General features: G+C 41.8%; 1 protein-coding gene across 1 annotated transcript in view; it reads left to right on the top strand.

The window, feature by feature from the left end:
• Positions 1 to 19,951, top strand: part of HTRA1 (HtrA serine peptidase 1) — a 33,861-nt gene extending 13,910 nt beyond the window's left edge. Inside the window, exons 2-9 of the mRNA XM_080401484.1 lie at positions 2,779 to 2,878; positions 3,211 to 3,415; positions 13,313 to 13,507; positions 14,194 to 14,226; positions 15,486 to 15,600; positions 15,722 to 15,779; positions 16,616 to 16,711; positions 19,230 to 19,951. Coding sequence (XP_080257610.1) covers positions 2,779 to 2,878; positions 3,211 to 3,415; positions 13,313 to 13,507; positions 14,194 to 14,226; positions 15,486 to 15,600; positions 15,722 to 15,779; positions 16,616 to 16,711; positions 19,230 to 19,398 — 971 coding nt within the window. The 3' untranslated portion in view covers positions 19,399 to 19,951. The remainder of the gene's footprint in view (positions 1 to 2,778; positions 2,879 to 3,210; positions 3,416 to 13,312; positions 13,508 to 14,193; positions 14,227 to 15,485; positions 15,601 to 15,721; positions 15,780 to 16,615; positions 16,712 to 19,229) is intronic.
• Positions 19,952 to 20,626: the final 675 nt, after the last annotated feature.

The raw sequence follows: 20,626 nt of genomic DNA, 5'->3' as shown, positions 1-20,626 counted from the left end.
GCATTCATCAGTTTATCTGAGTGGTATTTACTTTTGTTTATTTGCTTTAAAAAGGTATGTTTTGCCTTTAAATGGGCAGTTGTTCAAGAGCTGTTGCAAAACTGTGTTACACAATGCAAGATTCCTAATACATAAGCAACAGGCAGGCGTGGCAAGCTGTTGTAAACTTTTTAGGTCAGTATGCCATGAATCAGTGTTTATTATCTAACTTTTTCAGGGTATGGGATTTTGACCTTTTAACTGTGCAGCTTAGTTTGGGGCTGTGCAAGGAGGTGGATTCTACGCAGAACGCAGTCACTTCTGAGATCCTGGCGTTTGTAGCCTCTGACTCAAAGCGAAGGCAGCTCTCTGAGACGAAGTATTAGTAGTCTCACCATGTACAGCTTAGGCATCCTTTCTCTTCTTGAATAGCTAAGTGCAAGAAAGATTGAAGGCATAAAAAAAGCTCTGTGTTTCCGTGCAGTTCCCTCCTCTGTGGGAGCTCTCTTTTTCAAGGGCAGGGTCAGACCTTTGGATGTCCACATTTGGATGTAGCTGATACGAAACCATTTTATAAGCAATGATCAAAAAACATATTGATGGATACAGCGGTGCCCTGTAGCATTTTATCCCAACATCACGTTACTCCAATCTGATAATCTGTCAAAGCTCCTATTTAATGTGAGTGAATACTTTTAAACTGCAGTGCTCGTTCTCCTAGCAGTTTTCCAAAGCACTCCCGTTATAGTTGTCAGCTTTATAGGGATGGCATGGTTCATCTGATACTGAATATTTCTAATAATGAGAGCATAAATCCTTTGGTAAATTGATGTTTGTCAATCAGCAAGCCCTTAGACCTTTCTGGCATAAAAATCCCAGGGCAATGGTTTATGCGTAGATCAGAGAAAGCACAGAATACTTTTGAGGAAGACAGTAGGTGAGGACACAAAGTTCCCTGATCAACGTTGTTGCTTCATAAAGCAGATTAACGTCGCCGTACTGTGATGTGAAACTGCATAGTGGATTATGTGGTTAGTGCTGTGGCTGCTCTTCATGACTGATTGCATTTAAAAGCCCTTGAAACATTTCACAGGCTATAAATGGGGAAAAAACACATCCCTGAGTGATCAGGTAGTGTTTGGGTTGAGCATCTGCCCCTCTGATGAGGGCAATGTATGCTAGTTGGCATTGGTGAGCCAACCTGTTGTTCATCCCTGAATCAAACCAGTATCTGGTTAGTATTAAAAGCAGCTATGTTTTGTTCCCAAACCTTTCCTCTGAATCTCCTGCTGTGGGTTTTTTGCCTCCAGTATGTACTTAAAAATTTGCATAGTTTTCCAGTCTGGTTTTCAGATAACGAAGGTCATTCAGGTATCAGTATTGGGATGATTTTATGGGATAGTTCTGTCTCTCCTACAATTCTGCAAATAAATCATCCTGTTACACCACCACAGGCACTTACAGCATCCACAATCTGCTTACTGCTTTAATCTCTGGATGGATTTAGAAGCGGAATGGCAAGGATGGATGGGAGCAGCACAGCACATTAATATTCATCTGAAAGTCAATTACAGATTTGGCTTGTGCCTTCATATCATGAGATGGATGTATCAGATAAAACTGGAAAACTAATGAAAGCAAAAGATGTTTCTTGCCCCTAGGGAAATACACAGTATCTTTTTGGGGTGTTCCAATTGCTTGGTTGCTCCCACTTTAAAAAAAAAAAAAAAAAAAGTTTTGCCCTAGAACTATTTGAGAAGGGGAAGCTGTGTCAGAATTGTGAGTTTTTTCCAGAGATTTTTAGGCATCTGATGGTGCAGACAGATTTTCTGTTGGTCACAATGGGAGTTTAGTATCCAGTTGCTTTTGAAAATCCCACTGACCTCTGTTGAATACTCAGTGACCATGAGCTTTTGTGTTACAACACTGCCCAAGAATGCGGAGCTTTGTGGTCCCATTGTTTTCATGTGTGTATCTGTTTTATAGCCTTGAGGGTGGCTCAGTAACTCCAAAGTACATGGGATCCACTCCTCTGTGGAGCTGAGGGACCACAGGTGGTATCAGTGGAAAGGATGCCTTGAGTGTGGTTGTGTAGAGCACAGGTGATGTGCACCCAAGTTTGGGTGCCAGGCAGAGTCTGGTGGTTCGAGCTGTGTGGGGAGACCAGTGGGTACCTGAGTTAAACTTTCACAGCAGCTGCCATCAGGTTACACTGGGGTTAAGACCTCGTTGTCCTCGGCGTTTTGCAAATGTAGCAGCACGAGGCTTCAAAAACCACCAAGGTGGCATATTTTTGCAGAGGAACAGAGCCTGTTCGTTTAATCTGAGAGGACCGTATGAGCTAAATAGACCATCCAGAAAAGAGGTGAGAGCAGAAATGGAGGCTTCTGAGTACAAAATCCCACCCTCCGAGAACGAGCGGGGCAGTGCCGACGCGGACGAAGCCCTGCGCTCCTCCAGCGCCTCATGCCTCGAGCCGCCGGCAGCGGGGCGTGTGGGGCGTGCTGAGCGGGCTCTGCGCTGCCGCCGTGCTGCGAGCGGATCTGCTGCCCCGTGGCCCAGTTACGCACACTTGAAACCAGAAGGTTTCATGGATCCCTTTGTCCTGACGGTAACGCATGCTGCCGCTTCTGTGCAAAAAGGCTGAAGGGAAATCTGGGGGCAAGGGTTATGCTGCAGCTGACTCTTAAGAAGGGGAAAGATATCCCCTTGCAGCTTCTTTTTTAATTCAGGTGTTTTGCAATGACCCTTCTCCTGTCACTTGAAGAACTCATGACATGTTTTCTGTTTCTGTTTCAGGCCAAGAACATCCTAATAGCCTGCGGCACAAATACAACTTTATTGCAGATGTGGTGGAGAAGATAGCTCCTGCTGTGGTTCACATTGAATTGTTTCGCAAGTAAACAAGACACCCAGTTTTGATTTTTGTATTCTTGAAAACAGCTGCCAGTGTGCCAGAAATGTTGATTGATGCTATGTAATAGCAAAGAGGTTTTTGGGTTGATAAATTTGTCGTGCTTAAGAATTAAAGATAATTTAAGAGCCCTGGCAAAAAAAAAAAAAAAAGAAAAAAAAAAGTTATACTAACGCATGTGTGTTATCTTCTTAATGATAGTAACAGCAGATATCCCAAAGCATTAAAAAATGACACACCAGCTGTGTGTTCTTTGGAGTGATTTGTGATCTTTCAGCTTTTTGCAGTGATAAATATTTATTTTCCATGTCTTTTAGACTTCCTTATTCAAAAAGGGAGATTCCTGTTGCCAGTGGTTCAGGGTTCATTGTCTCAGAAGATGGACTGATAGTGACAAACGCCCATGTCGTCACCAATAAAAACCGGGTGAAGGTGGAGCTGAAGAATGGTGAAACATATGAAGCTAAAATTAAAGACGTTGATGAAAAAGCTGACATAGCACTAATTAAAATAGATTCTCAGGTGAGTCGTTAAAGCAGGTTGTGTTTTATTCCTCTTAGCTTAGTATACTCCTTTCTTTCCCAAAGCTATTACTAGTTTTCTTGTCTGAAGGAAAGGCTAGTAGTTTAGTGGTCTGAGTTACAGACTGTATTTGAGCTGGGTGGGTACATGTTTTTAAAGCCAAGTTTGTGGTTGGTAGTGGTTAATTTTATCACCTCTCAGTGTAATGGAAGCAAGTAGGCAGCACTTTTGTATGCATCCTCAAAATAAAAAGCAACATCATAATTTGCTGGCTGGTTTACACACACATTGGCTAATATAACTCTCCCTCTGAGAAGAGGCGAGGGTGTTCCTCTGTGGTTGGTAGAGGCTTCTTGTGTGCCTATACCGAAGTCACAAATTGCTCTCAGAGGATGCGTTTGTCCCTCTGAAGGGCTATACCACACTGATGTAGGTACTAAAATGGAAAAATCTCTTGGGAAGTATCTTGAACGTGCAAATTAAAGGCAGCTTGGAAAGGTGGCCTGAGACTGCAAGCGGTTTTCTGAACAAATGGGAATGCAACTTCCCATCCATAGTCTTCCTCCATATCAAACACACGGCTTCCAGCATTATTCTGCGCTATTTCAGAAGAGCTGTCATGCAGTTCTGCTAATGTCAACAACACAGCGCAAGTGAAATATCATGTCAAATACTGTGTGATGTAGATGCAATTAGATACATGTTCACGGTGTTGCTCCTATTGGTTTCCCTTGTTTGGCCTGTTAGTTAATGACCTCCAAATTTTAACAGGCGAGAATGTTTCATTTGAAACACATGACTCAAAAACATGTAGATCTTGCAGTGCTGTTTGAGTTCAAGCCTATTCCCCAGCGAGGTCAAAAGTGTTTGTGCCAGAGTTCATGACTAAATCAGACGTCTAATGCAGAACTCTTGGATGACCCAAGATATGAAGTGCTCCTGCTGCTCCCTTGCCACCTTTGTCATTTAACAGCTCGTTCTTTTTTTCTTATTTAAAAGCGTCTTAACAGCAACATGGAAGAAAACCTTAACAATACCAAGAATGTTTTTTTGCGGTATTGGGTTTTTTTCTGTTTCCCTGAGGTAACCTATTTACGCATTTACCAATTGCTTATTTTCTCATTTTTATATTAAAATAAGCGAAAGCAGAGCTGCAGTAACAAAGTAAAGGGAAAGATCCCCAAGATAAGAACTGGCAGCATTAGGCTGAGTAGGATATGGCAGGGAGTGAAGGGCAACTGGAAGTTACTTAGAATTGGGTGCACAGCATGGTGGGGAAAGCAGATCAGAAAACAGTGGCAGGAAGGTGAGGACTTCAAGCAATAGGATGGTCAGCTTCGGGGAAGAGAGAAGCTGGTGAGTCAAAGAGGGAAGACATTGATGTCCCAGGTCATTTTGAGGACTTAAGAAGAGAGCAGACATCAAGTTTTATGTTATTTGATACCCTAAAGAAATGGCTCCAGAATTTTGCTAGTAAGCTGCTTGCGGGAAGGGAGAACCTGGAAGACTGGAAGCAGCTTGGAAAAAAGTGTGCAGCCAGATGAGTTGCCTGTAGCGGAAACCACTGCTAAACAGGACTGGGGTTGGCAATTCTAGTTACAACTTGCAAGATGACAGTTAGTCTTCTTTTTTAAAAATTACTGTTGTGTAATTAAATGATAAGTCATCATCTTCTTCCATCAGTTTAATTTTTGAACATAGTTGTGACCCTGCTTTGCAAATGGCATATCAGCATTGCAGCCTAATAGATTTTTATATATTTGCAAATGCTGTGAGGCAGGAAACTTCTTCTGTCTTGGAACTATCTAGAGCCAAATCAGCTACGTTTTTCTTCTGGGGGGTGGAAAGGGGAGGGATTGACCCGTTAATATTCCATTGTGTATGAGAAAAAGGGCTGCTTCTAATGAAGTGTTGGGAAGCGTGTTGGTGTGTGGAGGCTGAGCTCTTGCAGAAGCTGGTGAGCAGGTCCCTGCTGTCTTTCATGTAATGTCAGCATAGCACATCCATCTGGGTAGCAGGAGATGAAATTTCATGTCTCTGCTCTAAATCAGAATATGGTTATAAACTCAGGTCTGACTTGATCTTGTAAGTGTCCTATCAGCTGTACAACCTGTACCTCGTGCATTGTTCCCCTGGCTCCTGCCTGTTGCATCTAAGGATGATTTTGAGAAGAATTGAGGAAACCTTGTATTGCTTATTGGTTGGTGTTGGGGTTTTTTTGTGTTGGTTTTTTTTTTGTTTTTTTTTTTTTTTTATAGGAGACTAGTTTTCCAGCTAGCTTTAGTGACATGGCACTGGGAAGTCTCAATCCAAGGTGAGGCCTGAGACACCTCTGTTCGCAGGACAGGCGATGCTTTGCACTTGGAGAATTAGAAACACAAAAGTTGTAAGTGTTCACAAAAAAGTTAAAACGGACAGTCAGTCAGTTGAGAAGTTGATTTTCAGACTGAGCTTTCATGGGACTTTTTTATATAACCAATCAAGTTCAGTGTTTGACCTTTCATTTTTGTACTGAAATGCCTTGTAATCATGCAGATTCATAAAATGCTTTTTAACATCACAGAGGTAATAATTTGTTGAAGTTGAAATATATCCAATGGCTAAAGAAGTCAATGTGACAGTACAAATAACGCTTTGAAAGTATGGATATGGCATGAAAACCATCCCTAAGGATTTTTCTCAAGTGACAGGTGAAGTTCTTTCTTTTGAATAAATTATTGGAAGGTGACATCAAAGATGCAGTAAATTTTCTTTTTCTTCTCTTTTTGTGTGACATGTTAAGGCAGGATCTGAAGGGTGAAGAATGCCTCTGTGGTTAGGAACAGAGCTGGGCTTGAAGTGTGAGTTTAAGCTGTCAGCTGCTATTCCTCAAACTGTTAAGATTTTGCAGCCGCCTGTACGCTGTTTTTCTTTAAGGTGAACATCTGGCCAAAGACATTACTAGAACTAATTTGGCTTTGCTGAGTGCAATAGGAAATGAAAGAGAGTGGTAAAATCTGAGCACCAGTAAGGATGAACCATTTCCCTGATTAAGTTCTTCTCCGTGGAAAAACATACTGCAGTCAATGAGGAACAGAAATCTTGGAGTTATTCTTCTAATCCTAAAACATGCTTATTTTTACAGTTTATAAAAGAAAGTAACTGTATTTCTTGTGTCCATAGCGGCACACAGCAGTTTGCTGAAGTGCTAAAAGTAGGAAGATTGGAGTCAAGGGTGGTAAATGTGAATGCAGGGTAACTGTCCTGTCCTCCCTAATGCAAACAGCTTTGAGCAGACAGCAATACTAGAAAGAAGCAGCGCAGCTGCAGACGGTTTGGATAGAAACATGCAAAATTTATAAAACTGCCCTAGGAAAATTAGAACTTTGGCAGTATAGGCAGAGGCTGGTGAAATAATCCATCCTCTGTGGCACACGTGATACCGCAGTGAGCATGAAAGCCATCAAAATGTCGTACAACGCTCCAAAGCAAGCAGATGCTTTTCAGCTGGAGAGCTTGATTATGAAATTAATCTCAAGACAAATAACTACCTTGTTAAATGAGAATGTGTGATACAGCTGCTGAAAACTGGAAAAACCAGGAGGAGGGAAGAAAAATGTAGAGTAGTTTAATGGACAGCGTCAGGGTTAATGGAGGGCAGAATGACAAGAGCGCCCTGTGCCCTCACCCAGATCGTTGCTGGAAGCCATGAGTGGTGGAAGGTGGAGGCAGCTTTTGCCTGGAGACCCCTTTCAGCCCTGGAAATTGGACTTTGCCTACAGAAATAATCCTTCATGGCAGGTGCCTGTGGTTTGGCAGGGAGTACGGAAGGGGGGAGCATGGTGAATGGCTTTATTTTGAGGTGTATCTTCTTCCCAGGTGCTTAAAAACCAGCCGTGAGACACTAGCCACCCACTCTGAAATGGCACCTATGTCATGGAAGACATGCCAGGGTCTGAAGGTTTTCATTCCTCAATGTGACCAGTTACTGCCTGCTGTATCCCAGGCAGGATTTGGCATCCACATGGTACAGCAGTGGTGGGTTTGTGACCGATCTCTAATTTGCGGTGGTATTTCAGCCCTTTTCCTTAAGGGTTTTCTTGTATCTTGCAAATAACTGCTTAATTTGACACTTTTAAATCAACAAGACCTTCTTCCCTCATTCCCTCCGTGGTTTTGTGAGGCAATGCAGCGTCTGTATCTTTGTGGTCAGAGGGGATTTGCTTTTTTCCCTTGTGTGTACAAACTGGAGGAAGCAGGAAAGCAAACTTTCCTGTTTATGTATCAATATTTTAATAGCCCGCATTTTGAAAAAACAAACTACTTGAATACCAGATGTAAGTGCCTTTTCTAAAATGCTGTTTTACTTTGAAATCTGTTGCTGGATATTACGTTGCTTCCTCTCGAGAGCCTGAGGAAGCCTACATATTGCTTCCAGAAGTCTTCAGGACCCGTAGAAATGAAATAGCTTGTAAAAACCTTGGATATTAACTCCGCCGTACTCGCAGTTTAGGCAGCAGTGGTTTCCTGCCATCTTCACCTCCTAGCAGCCCTTGCTGCAGGGATGATGTGCTCGTCCAGCACCCCATTTAGGAAAATCCTCACACACCTCTGGGGCAAGTCTGCCAGCACCAGGGTATTTTATTTGATTTTTAAGGGAGAACAGCAATATCTTGGCAGGTAGTTGAAATCCTGGTGACATAGCAAAACAACGCTTCATCTCTTTTTTTTTTTTTTTTTTTTTAATTCCTGCAAGCTTCCCATGCTCCATATTTAGATAAGGAGACGCGGTTTTGTTTTTGTAACTATAGATGAAATACTTTCAGAGGCTTGTAATGCGTTCAGTTTGGTTTTTTAATTTTCCTTGGCATTTTGTCAAGTGGTTTCTAGATTGTAGATGATGCTCTACATTTTTATATGCTTATGGCCTGCGTTTTTATTTTGCCATAACGTATTCTGAAAGTTAGTTTCATTAATGAGAACAGAAATGCAGTTCCCAGAGGAGATACATGTTTTGCCAGTTACTTACAGATGAATTAGTGTACCATACAAGCATCTGTTTCTTTTCCACCTAAAAATAAAAGGCATGAAGGAGATCTGTCGCTGTTTAACGCAAATTGAACTCAGAACATTTGTATCCTCTTTTGACAGTTTATTGAACTGCAAACTGCTTCCTGCAAATTCATGATCTTCCGTCCACAAACGAAGGGGATTACAGAATAGAGAAGGGATTTACTGGCTTTCTGTGCCAACACAGACACAGATTCACTTATGTCATGGATGAAAAAGTTCCAACTGAAACACCTACTGGTTATGGCCGTCTGTCTCTGCCTTTTAATTCTCTGTGGTGCTGGCCGTGCCTGGTGGTGGTTACGTGCTGTCTCTTCTTTTAGTTTCAGAGCTGATTTGCCAAGGCTCCACTTATTTTACCTAACTGGATCTATGTTGCTAACGTACATCAGGTGAACAGCTGGCTCCTGGGTGATGATGCTGTTCTGTACTTGTCCTAGCCTCTTGTGCCGCGATAGCTGCATCTTACTGTTGGATGAAGCAGTTTCTTGTGGTGGTCTGCAGCTGTCCATTTCGTGGGAGTTTTGTTTATCCAGGGTTTGAGTCAAATCCATATATAAAAATGTCTGAAGCCCTTCGGGATGAGAAAGGCTTAAAATATTAACGTTAATTAATGGCTCCTTCTCTGGCTGGCTGTAAACAGTGAGTCATGTGCCACTTATGGTTTTGCATGTTTAGTCCTATTTCTGTATACTTGCAGAATGCCTGCTTGCAGATTTGTTTTATTGAGTAAACACAGATCCCAGCAGAGCCCCGAGGCTTCATCAAATGGAAAACGGAGGGATAGAAAAGACGCTGTGTGTTGCCCAAGGTCGTGCAGTGAGTCACTGGGAAGGCTGGGGTTTTAGGTGCTGGGTGTTTCTGGCTCCCTCTTCATTGTGCTGCAAGGCATGCTTGTTTGCCTGGGATTTCAATTAACTGTTGTGGCAAATCTATAGTTAACCAAAGAGAATCACGAGTTATAACAGTAGTTACGTCATCCCGATGACCATCAGACCTTATGTAAAAATTGAAGAGTGCCCGTTTCTTAAATAGAGTTATGAAGGGCCCTAGACCCAAGCACTTAAACTTAGTGTACAAGGACTGCCTTAACATCCTAGGCAAGAGCTTGCCAGTGGAAGGGTGTGAGGGCACAGGCAGGGTGTCCTGAAATGGTTCTGGTTACAACGCTGCTGTAAGTGCTTCCCTTGCATTTCCAGTGCTCCTCGTACCGACTGCGGCAGGACGTACTTCCCACTCGATCACTTGGTGCCCTGGGATTTTGACTGATTGTATAGTGATTTCACTGAAACCACCTCTACAATTCAAATAAATAGTTGGGGGCAATTCGTAGTAGAAAGTTTAGTTCTGAATGTGGCAATGTGATTTTTAAGGTTATTTAGAGAGAAAACCCCACATTTAAAGCCACTAGAGTACATATATTCATTGTAACCAATGTTTGCTGGCATTTACTTGTAGAGGCACTAATGAGAGTATTTACATGCAGTGCTGTTAGCGTGCTCCGCACCATGCTGCGAAATCATGAGAAATAAAGAACATGTTTCCCAAAGCTATGTTTCATAATGTGTGCAGAACAAGGCAATATTTGCAACGGATTTTTGTTCCTAGCAAAGGAGAGGTTAGCCACTCTTTCCAGAAGGCATGTTGAATCACAGGGCTGCCCCACAGCCAATCCATACAGCATTTGAACTGGAGCCTAGCTCATATAGGCACAGGCTTGAAAACTCAGCACAATCAAAAGTAATTGTATTAGTCAGAGATTGTTCATGTATTTTCTTTCTGCTGCCAAACGCAATTTTGGCTTCGTGGATGTTTTTATAACTCAGAAACATTGTATAAATCTTTAACTTTGTGCACGACCAGTCTTTTTTTCTATTAATGAAGAAGAAAAAGAAAGATGTCCGTTGTTTCATTTGCTGATAAATGTCCTCTTTCTCTTATAAAGTATCCATTCTCCATGTGCTGGGATATCAACAAACCCCACTTTTTGTGTTTTGTCGGGTTTTGTGTTTTCTTTTGGTTTTGTTTGGATTTTTTTTAAATAAGGAAGACCAGTGCCAAAAAGAGATACTGCTCTTGACCAACAACATCTTGAAAACACGTGCTACGTAAGCTTAACAGCATCTGGTGAGAGAAGGCAGGGCCAGGGTTGCGCGCTCTGTCCAAACAATACCCATATGGGGCTGTTTGTGTTGCATATGCTGCGTGCTTCCCAGCACAGCTAATTGTGGCTGCCTGTTTCCCTCTGTGCTGGAGAGGTCCCTTGGAGTGAGGTCTGTGTTCTGCGCTCAGCAGTGCTGCCTTGGGATGTTGCTGCTTGTCTGCCATGCTGCAATCACGATGGGGAAACTGGGTATTAATGCTGGTATTCCCAGAATTAAGCCGCAGACTTGGTTGGCTTTATGGCTGTGGCCCTGATAGGGGCCACGGGTAATTATTATTTAATAGCATTGCTGGTTGTGAAAACTTTCCTCTGAATGATAATTAGAAAGGGAAATGTTTTTGTCCTTACTGTGTTGCCTGTTCTGTTGTTCTTGCAACTGATTCTGTTTAACAAGCAGTTGGTTAATTATTTCTTGCTGTCTGGAGACTGAAAGATAAAGTTTCCATAAAGCATCTTATCCTGTCTGGGATTTCGCAGAGTTTTATCGAAACAATCTGTTCATCTGAATAAGATTTTGCTGGTGGAATTGTAGGAGTTGGATAAAGGATACACAGGACCAGGCTTGTTAAATATTAAAACCATAACTTCTGTATTTGCAGAAGCATACAGTGATGACTGATGCCTTTATTTTTTACTTTCTACTTTGTGTATCCGCTAGGATATTTGAAATAAAACTGTAGGTGAAAAATACCAGGTGATGGGCATTTGGGTTAGTTGACATTAGTGCGTTTTTGTCCCTAAGGGTGACTAACCAATACAGGCTTTCAAACTGCTGGTGATAAAAGACCACTAAAGAGCTAGCTCTTGATTTCCAATTTAAACATGTAATACTTTCCCTTTTTGCCAAAATTCAGTAATGATTCAGCTTCTATTAGTTTCTGAAACAAAATTATCACTAACTCAGGAATCGGTGCAAATAATCAGGGCGTACTGAATACTGCCTTGTTTCTTTGCTGCATGAGCGCCTAGCATATAGCTTTATGGTCTCATCAAGTATAGCACATAAATCTGTGTGCTTTGGAACAGGTGTGGGATGAAAAAGGCACCTTTACAAGTTTTCCATAAGGAATGAATTACAAGAAGGGGTATTAAGCCAGTTTGTATCTCCACTTCAGGTGTGCAGCTCAAGTATACCTTGAAGGTACCCTGGTTTTTAATAAAGAACTGACTATGTTATGCACTCCTTGGAAGTTGGTTTAAGTTAGTCTCTAGGTGGGGCTTCCACTGCGTCTAGAATCACTGGCCTGTTTTGAAAGCTTATACTAATGCCTTTTTCCTTTTGGGACCGGGTTTGTTGAGCAAAGGAAAGAATTCTGAAGTGAGGCAAGCTTGGAGGAAAGCTAGGTTAACGTCAGGTTTGCCAAGCAGATACATCCCTTCAGACTTCTGGTTTGAGTTGGGGTGCAGTAACCTCCTAATCCTCCAGATCCCTAAGTCAGAACCTGAATTTATACATGTCCACGTCCATTGATGCTAACTGACACAGTCTAGTGACATGATTAAATATATATAGTCAAATAGCTGGGGTCATTGTCAGGATCGTTGGGTCAACGGGTTAAACATAAAATGATTAAAAAGCACGTCACATCACTGAGAGGGTAAAGACTGATTTGTAAAAACGTGAAGAAAAGGAGAAATGGCACTCAATGTGTATTTCACAGGCAGGTGATAAATAAAGGCGATGTATTTATTTGAAACATGATCTGTTTCAGAACCCTTCTTGACTACTTGGTGAGCAGGAAGCCTTAAGAACTTCCCAGCTGTTTTCTGATTGCTGCAGGGGGGGCGTTATTGGTCCAGCTTGAATCTTCTGTTATCCAGCCAGTTCAGTCTTGGAGAAACTCTGTTCCCTTGATCCATTGCATTGGGAAGGGTTTACGGATTCAACCTTCCCTCCTCTTTTTTTTTTTAATTGCTGTAAATTGCAGTGATCTCTATTGATGCTGGATTTTAAGAATGTTTTGTGTTTAGTGGGAATGTCTTCAATAACATTGAATATGTTTAGAGATAAGGTCTTGAAAGGGAAGTGTAATGGTATCCCCTACTGTCATAAAAGAAAAATCCCATAAAGTCTTTAAATTCGAAGATCTTCAGAAGAAGACATCAGTGTATGTAGGTGGCAATATAATTATTTCAAAGAGATGCTCTATTGAAGAATTAAAAAAAGAAAGATGAAACATCAGCTGGTGTCTTATGAAAATATAAAATACATGTGCATGTTTGTTACACTTTGTTTTTTTTCATGACTCTTTGGTGTTCACTCTCAATATGTTATTGTTACTTCAGCAGCTCTTGGCCAATTATTTCAAGAAGCTGCTGGAAACAACTCATTCCTAGTATCATCAGATGTTTGCTTTGTACAGCAGAGCATAAATATTCCTTTGGTCTTTTAATTGTTTCTGATTTAATGGGTACCTATTGTGGAAAAAGTACTCCTACAGTCCAAAGAGCCCACTCTTTAGAGCAGAAGCTCATTGAGGTGTTTCTGTAGCAAGCCACATGAAATCTTCAAAGAAAACAGAATGAGCGAAATCGCCAAGGGGACAAAAGCCTCTCGCTTTTCTTCGGCTCTACTAATGTATTCGTGTTTCTGTAGAGTTTGTTCTACTGGTGTAGTAGTGTCCTAACATTTGAATTTTTCTTGTTTCTTCTTTTTCTTAATTTTATTTTGGTTTTTTTCATAGGGTAAATTGCCAGTTCTTCTGCTTGGTCAGTCCGCAGACTTGAGACCAGGAGAATTTGTGGTTGCGATTGGAAGTCCATTTTCCCTTCAAAACACAGTGACAACAGGGATCGTTAGTACCACTCAGCGTGGAGGGAAGGAGCTGGGGCTCCGCAACTCCGATATGGACTATATTCAGACAGATGCCATCATCAATGTACGTCCCGCTCTGAGCCTCGTTCCCTTCAGCTCTGAAATTTCTCGAATAGTTGCTTTGAAAATTTCACGTGATACAGTTCTTAAGAACATTGAGCATAGCTGGCTTTTCTTTCATCCATGTAAATATGGACATCTGTGCCGCAGCAGCACTCGATTGTTATTTAAAAATCCCCCAAGGAACCACACCAAGTACAATATCTGCCTTCACTTCAAAAATCTTACAAATTACAAGGGAGGAGGCAATATTCTCTGGCAAATAAGTATCTTTTCGAAATCCATCATGTTTTCTAAAAAAGCCGCCAAGCTTAGTTTAAGGGTTCAAGTTTGTTTCTGCATTAAGGCAAAACAATAGGTTTTGTACTTCTACTGTTGGCCTTGTAAGAAATCTTCACTAAGAGCTCCCAGAGCTGTCCTAAAAGTCTTCCAAGTTGCTCGTGTGGTAGTATTAAAACAAAAGAAGAACCCTGGCTTTCTTAACTTACTCTGGCAAGAGAAGGACTAAGCATCTACCAAACTCAGCTAAAAGGGGTGATGTTAAGCGTAGTTAATGGGTTTGGATGTTAAGACTGTTCTGTTGCACATACTTAATAGATAATGAAAAGATTACAGATATTTTAAAAATTTGCTTGCCATGAATGAAAAGGTAGATACTAAAACGTGTTCTTGCCTTATGTTTACTTTCAGTATGGAAACTCTGGAGGACCCCTAGTAAATCTGGTAAGAGTTTCTTTAAGTTTGCTTGGTGTCAAGCTTATTACTTTTTGCTTTTTAGTTTAAAAACAAAGCAAAAACCCGCACCCAAACCAATAAACAAACAAAACCCCACACCAGAAATGTGATTCAGAGCTTTCAATATCTGGCTGACTACACAAAATTCACATGGTTCTTACTAATCACTTGTCTCTATTTATGTTGGCAAATGACAAGATATGCTTGGATTTCAATATTTAAGGTGTTTATAGTTTGCATAGTTTTGAGTAAGTGTAATGCCCAATTTTTTTTGCCCGTGCCTTGCAAGAAGTAAAAAGCACATTTTAAAGGTGAGGTGTTTTCCCTCACTATATGCCATGCAGCCAGCAATATCAGCTTAATGGTTCAAAAACATACCTACCCCTTTATTTTGAATCACACTGAGGGGTTTGAAAACCCATGTATTTATCAGGACGTTAGGGTTTATTTGCTGATGGTTTAGAACGTAGTCAGAGCTGACCTTGCAGCAGCTGTGGATAAGCCCGAGAGAGAACAACCAGAGCAGGTTGGAAAACCCAGCTGCTGTGTGAGAGCCCTTGGATGGGCACGTGGGGTCGAACAGAGGAGAGGCAGTGGTCCTCAGTGAGGAGGGACGGCACAAATTTGAAGAAAGAGCTAGTCAGAGTTTCTGCCTTGGAGATTTGGCAGGTTTTTTTCACCCAACTTACAGTACAAGTTTCAGCACCATTTAAAACATTGTGTTTGGATAGTTTTTATCTGGGATACATAGGGAAGGAAGCCGCTGAGATCTCGGAAGCGTTCACATCATCAGGTGACAGCAGAGATGTTTTATCTGAAACTCCCTCTTGTAGTCACATTACTGGGAAAAGCTTTTGCTTGTGGTGAACTGACATTTTTCTTTATATTATTATGCAATATTTGCTTACAACCAGTTGACGCCATGCTTCGCAAGGTGCCTGCTGAAATAAACAGACCAAAATTGGCTGGAGGATATGCTACTTGTCTGCTGCAGGCAGGAGAGCTGCCCAGTTCCGGTTTCTCTTTTGCTAGTGGAAAGATGAATAGCCACATCAGTTTTCCAGAATTGTAGAATAGATTTTTTATCAGTAGACTCAAAAAATTAGACTTAAAGAAACCATTTAGAAAACTGTAAACCAGCTACGGAGCGTGTTGCGTGACTTTGTCTTTGTGATTGCTTGGAAGAAATCATCCATTTCTCTTTGAGACGTTTCAGATTTACTAATAACAGTTTCATATTTCTCCAGGATGGTGAAGTCATTGGAATTAACACATTAAAAGTTACAGCAGGGATCTCATTTGCTATCCCATCAGATAAAATAAAGAAGTTCCTAACTGAATCCCATGACAGACAAGCTAAAGGTACCGTGCTGCACTGCTTTGAAAGAGAAAAACATGAAAATAGTGATAAACAAGACAGTCAACAGCCTTTGAGGCTCTTCTGGTAAAAGCGATTGATCGAGAGCCGTTTTCCTTTTTGCAGGAAAAGCTGTAACCAAAAAGAAATACATTGGCATACGAATGATGTCTCTAACTCCTAGGTAAGTGAAAGTGTTGGTTCCTCCCCTTTCCGAAGTGCGGTCACTGCATGCATTTGGATCAAGCTCAGGATCTGCAGAAACAACCAGGAGGTTTGAACCTCTGTAGGTGCTGGTGACAACTCGCAGCCGACTTCTGCTCCCTTTTTCTCTGCATCTGCTACGTGGTTGAATTCTTCTGTAGACTCTTGCATGAGCTAGTTTTTAAACAACTGCCTGGCTTTTTCTTTTCCGTAATGCTTCAGAAGAGAATAGCTAGCGATTGTTAATTTGTCCTGGGGCTTTGTTACTGTTGTATGCTGTCAAGAATAGCAGCAGCTACGTGCATGTTTCCATTTCTATAAAATTATTTTCATTAAACAACTCACTTATGTAAAATGAAGCTTTTGTGTGGACTTGCTTATTCGTACTCAAACCAGAAGAGACTTGTGAGCAGGTGATACTACGTCGTGTAGAAATAACCAGAAGTTTTCCTTTGTGCAAGATCACAGGTATACCAAAGCATTGAAACCTGAAGGGCATTTTAGGTGTTCAGGATCTGCTAGTTCTAAAGTCGTGACTAGGTTTGGAAGTGTTTTAGTTCTGATCCTCTGTATCTATTGAACTGATTGCCTTTACCAGTAATAGGCATTAAAAAGCTGTATGAGTGCAAAAAGGTGTAATAATTCTTGAAATACTTGTAAGGGTTAAAAGGATTTGTGAAGTGTCACGTAAACATGTGTAAAACACCTCACTCAGTTAGTGAATGTTAAGTGACTTAACTAAGTAAAAATGCGTGATTTATTTTTTTTTCCCCATCTTGTCAAAATATTTTTTGTTGCTGTTTCTTCATTTTCCAGCAAAGCTAGAGAGCTGAAGGATCGCCATAAAGACTTTCCTGATGTTGTCTCTGGGGCCTATGTTATTGAAGTTATTCCAGAAACACCAGCTGAAGCGTAAGTTGAAGCGCTTTTTTCTCAAAACCGCTGCCACTGACTTAAGGGGGTAATGTTAGAAAATGTTCCCTGCTTAACTGGCTATCTTGATTATGCTAAATTAACAAAATTACAACCATCTGATAGCTATTGGGTTGTCTGCTGGAAATTGGTTTGTGGTTTTAGTCTGGTCCCTGATGGGCGATACTGTAAACGCATCAGGGTATTGCAGCCTTCCCAGCTGAAAGGGCAAGGATTCAGTGGGCGTGAAAACTCGGTTTTCATTTTTCTCAACGATTGCTTCCAACACATCTGTTGTACTGATGCCAGTGATTTGCTTGTGCACGCTCCTCACGGCCCTGCTGGTCGTTCCTTAGGAAGGCGAGGGAGAAACTTTGCACTCACCTCATGAAGATGTGTCCGTCTCAGCCCAGTGCTGGGCAAACCCACCAGCTCTCCTGGCATGCCTCCGTCAGGGGTGAAATCCTCTCTTGGCAGGAGACGCTCTTTGATGTGAGAACTTTGTCAGGAGTCACGTTACTGGGAAGAGCTTTTGGGTTTGGATGACTGATCTTTTTCTTCATACTACTCAGTGTTTGCCCAGAAGCTTACCTGCGGGTTGCTACCATGCTTCACAAGATGCCTGGCTGAAGTACAGCATCTGGTCTGTGGTCACCAGCACTGGTCTGGCTGGTTCTTGCTGGAGACGCTTTCAGAGTTTCCTTGATATGAAACTGCTCAGTAATCCAGGGAAACATTTATTCATTTTCTGGAACTACAGATCGTTTAAGAGAAGAGTAAATCTTTGTGCCAACAGAGGTGTATGTAGCACCAAAGGCAAGTAGGCAGAAAGCTGCTTGGAGCCAGGCATATGTTATCTCTCAGGAAGCCCGTGAGGACGGTTGGATTGTGTCTTTTTGTTGCAGTCCGGACGCCACTGTAAGATACGCAGTGTCAGCTGTCTAGTGTGCTCTCTAAATTATTGCCGTGTTTTGTAGGTAATTCTTGCTGGCAGTGCTGTTCGTGCAGGGTGCCGGTGCATGTCTGCCATGTGAAATTACACTGTGGTTAGCGTAGCAATAACGTGGCTGCTGCAGCGTGGGACTGAACTTACTGCCTTGACACACAGGTCCGATCTGAAGGTGCAGAAAAATCATTGTAGGAGTAAGGATAATGGATAGCGAAGCGTGGGAGAAGGACGGTAGAGAGGTAGAAGAGATGTGAGGTAGTGTGACCTCATAACTTGAAGGCAAACTCAGATCCGAATGTTTCACCTGAAAGCTGGCCTGGCAATAATTAAAATGCAGGCCATGTTTGCTCTGCCTCTCCCACTCCTGATCCCCTTGCCGATGGGTTTCCCCGTTCTGCCGATACCCTCTCCAGTGTGCATCATGTAGCCATGCTGGTAGGAGACCAGAGCAGCTCTGCAGCGACCGGCCCTGGCTATCAGTTGCGTGGAGAGGCTGCATGAGCGACCAAGATAATCCGGAATGGTTTCTCCCATGAAAATGTTTTATGCCATGCCTTCGGTAGGCGACCAGGTTTGTTGCAAACGTTGGCCAAGACATCCTGCTTGCAGGAGACACTCATGTAAGACGTTTTCTGCGGGCGGAAGAGGGTGATGACTGCTCTGTGGTTTTGTGAACAAGGATTATGCTGAAGGGTTGAATCATGTCTGATCTGGTTACTTGGTTAGTATTTCCATAACTTGGAGCCAGATCGTTGTGCAAGACCAGGCAAGATGTTGTAGTCAATGGTATCCCTCACCACCCCGGTTCTTGGTCCCGGCAGCAGTCTCAGCCAGCTCGAGGAGAGACCCATGACCCTGGGCAGGGGGGAGCTTTGCGGTGCCGGCTCTCGTTCTGCCCCATCTTGCTTTGAGTCGGGAAGGTTTTGTTTTCAGTTTGCATACGGTGTTGAGGTCAGGAGAAGGGATTCTGGGGGCTGTGGGCAGGCAGGCAGGAGGAAGGACTTGCATGCTTTTTGGTGACTGGGCTGGATTGCTGTGTGAGTTATTCTGCTCGGGTTTAAAACACAAAGGTAAGGTGAAGGCTGCCAGCAAGCTATGTATGGAGAACAGCATGGATCCGGGACTGAAGTTCTTCATGGATTAACACATAGTGCCACTCATGTTGCTTTGCTATGGATACATGAATAAAAGCTTGGAAGATTTCCCCTTTAAGATCAGTGCCATGTCACAATGATTTTAAAAGAAAAAACATGTCTCTATCTCTTCTACCGAGTCAGCATCTAGGATCCTTATTGCAGAATTACGGCACTGGTTGCAACAGTGAATTCCTTTGAAGGCTGTGAAATATGGGATTCATCAAACTTGTGCATCTATCCAGTTTCTGAGGTTTCTGCATTCTATTGTAATCTTCACCGCTTCATAAATTCTGATTGCTTTTTGCATGCCCGCTGTGTCTCAGTGCAACTGCCGTTGGGTGGGAAATAGGACAAACCAGCAATCTCTTTAACCAATATTGTAAAGACACTAAAATGGCAATTATATTAAAACATTGCTGTTTTGTATTTTCAGTGGTGGCCTGAAGGACAACGATGTGATTATAAGCATCAATGGACAGTCGATAAGTTCAGCCAGTGATGTTAGTGACATTATTAAAAAGGACAGTACATTGAACATGGTTGTACGTAGGGGCAACGAAGATGTTATGTTAACAGTAGTTCCTGAAGAAATCGATCCCTAACCAGAAACATGAGCTGGATTTCATGTTTTCTTTTAACAGCATTGGACTGCTTATATTCTCTCTGTGCTGGTACAGGAAACGTTAGACTTCTGACCAACGTTCTGCTTGTTCAGTGGATTAGTATTGGCCAACAGAGTAACTTCTGATAGGTTTAAGGTGCAAAATCAGTGTAATTTCACATACTCCAGACGATAATTTTTTCCTTCTGTATTATGTATGCAATGTATTCTTTACTGGCTATTACATTCCCCGCTTAACAAATCGACATTTGCTTCCCTGTGTTGAATAGATTTACCATTATTTCCGCTAAGATTTAAACAAACCCCACGCACACAATGTGTGTTGTGGTATTCAGGTATTTATAGGTTAGCTGTGTTTTAACTGGAAATACCATTGTAAAGGAGTAGTTGGTTTAAAAGAAAACATAATTGGGAAAAAAAAAGTTTGGTTTATAAACACAGAGGAATCCCAACCAAAATAACCTTTTGAGGATCCCGTGCAGGATTTTAATACTATGATATTTTCCTAGTGTTATTAAAAGAATTCAACAGTACTACTTCTTGTGAGTGATTCATTTTACTTCCCCTTGTGGAGTGTTTTTCTTTGAACAGCACAGCTGCCTGAAAGGATGTCCTGAGTCTCCTTTTTATCATCCTATAACGAAACACTTATTTTTCACTATGTGCTTGCATTTGTGCTCTCGTGCATCTGCTTTTCTTGGCGTGACTGGCTCGAATTTGTCATATTGGCTATCACAGATTGTCTGTCTTCCAGATGTTAATATGTTTTCCTTATTGTTTTAATTACAGCTTCACCAATACCTGAAATCTGTTTGCCCACTGTAGAAATCATGATATTGTGGATCACAGATCCTATACCATTCTAGTTCAGATATTGGGATGTTTGCTAACTGTTGTGGATCTGGCCTTAAGCTCTTTCAAACAGGCTGTTTCATTCACAGTCTTTTGAGTGCTGGTGTGCGTATGATGGACCTGGGTTTGACTGGGATGTTGGACATTCCTCTACCATAGTGACTATTCTTTATACATGTATTTATGAATGCCCTTTGAAGCTTGGGTAGCAAATGGGATTGTCTTACTGTGAAGGAGAACAACGAGTCAATTTATTTACAGTGTAATTACTCATTGGGTAAACGATAGGCTAAGCAGCCTTTCCTTTCTTCTGTTGAAATACGTATCTCAGAGAATAAACCGAAGGGCTATAGACA

Source organism: Falco punctatus (genome assembly GCF_963210335.1).
Source record: "Falco punctatus genome assembly, chromosome: 9".
NCBI classification, from domain to species: Eukaryota; Metazoa; Chordata; class Aves; order Falconiformes; family Falconidae; genus Falco; species Falco punctatus.
This window is presented reverse-complemented; position numbering and strand designations above follow the sequence as displayed.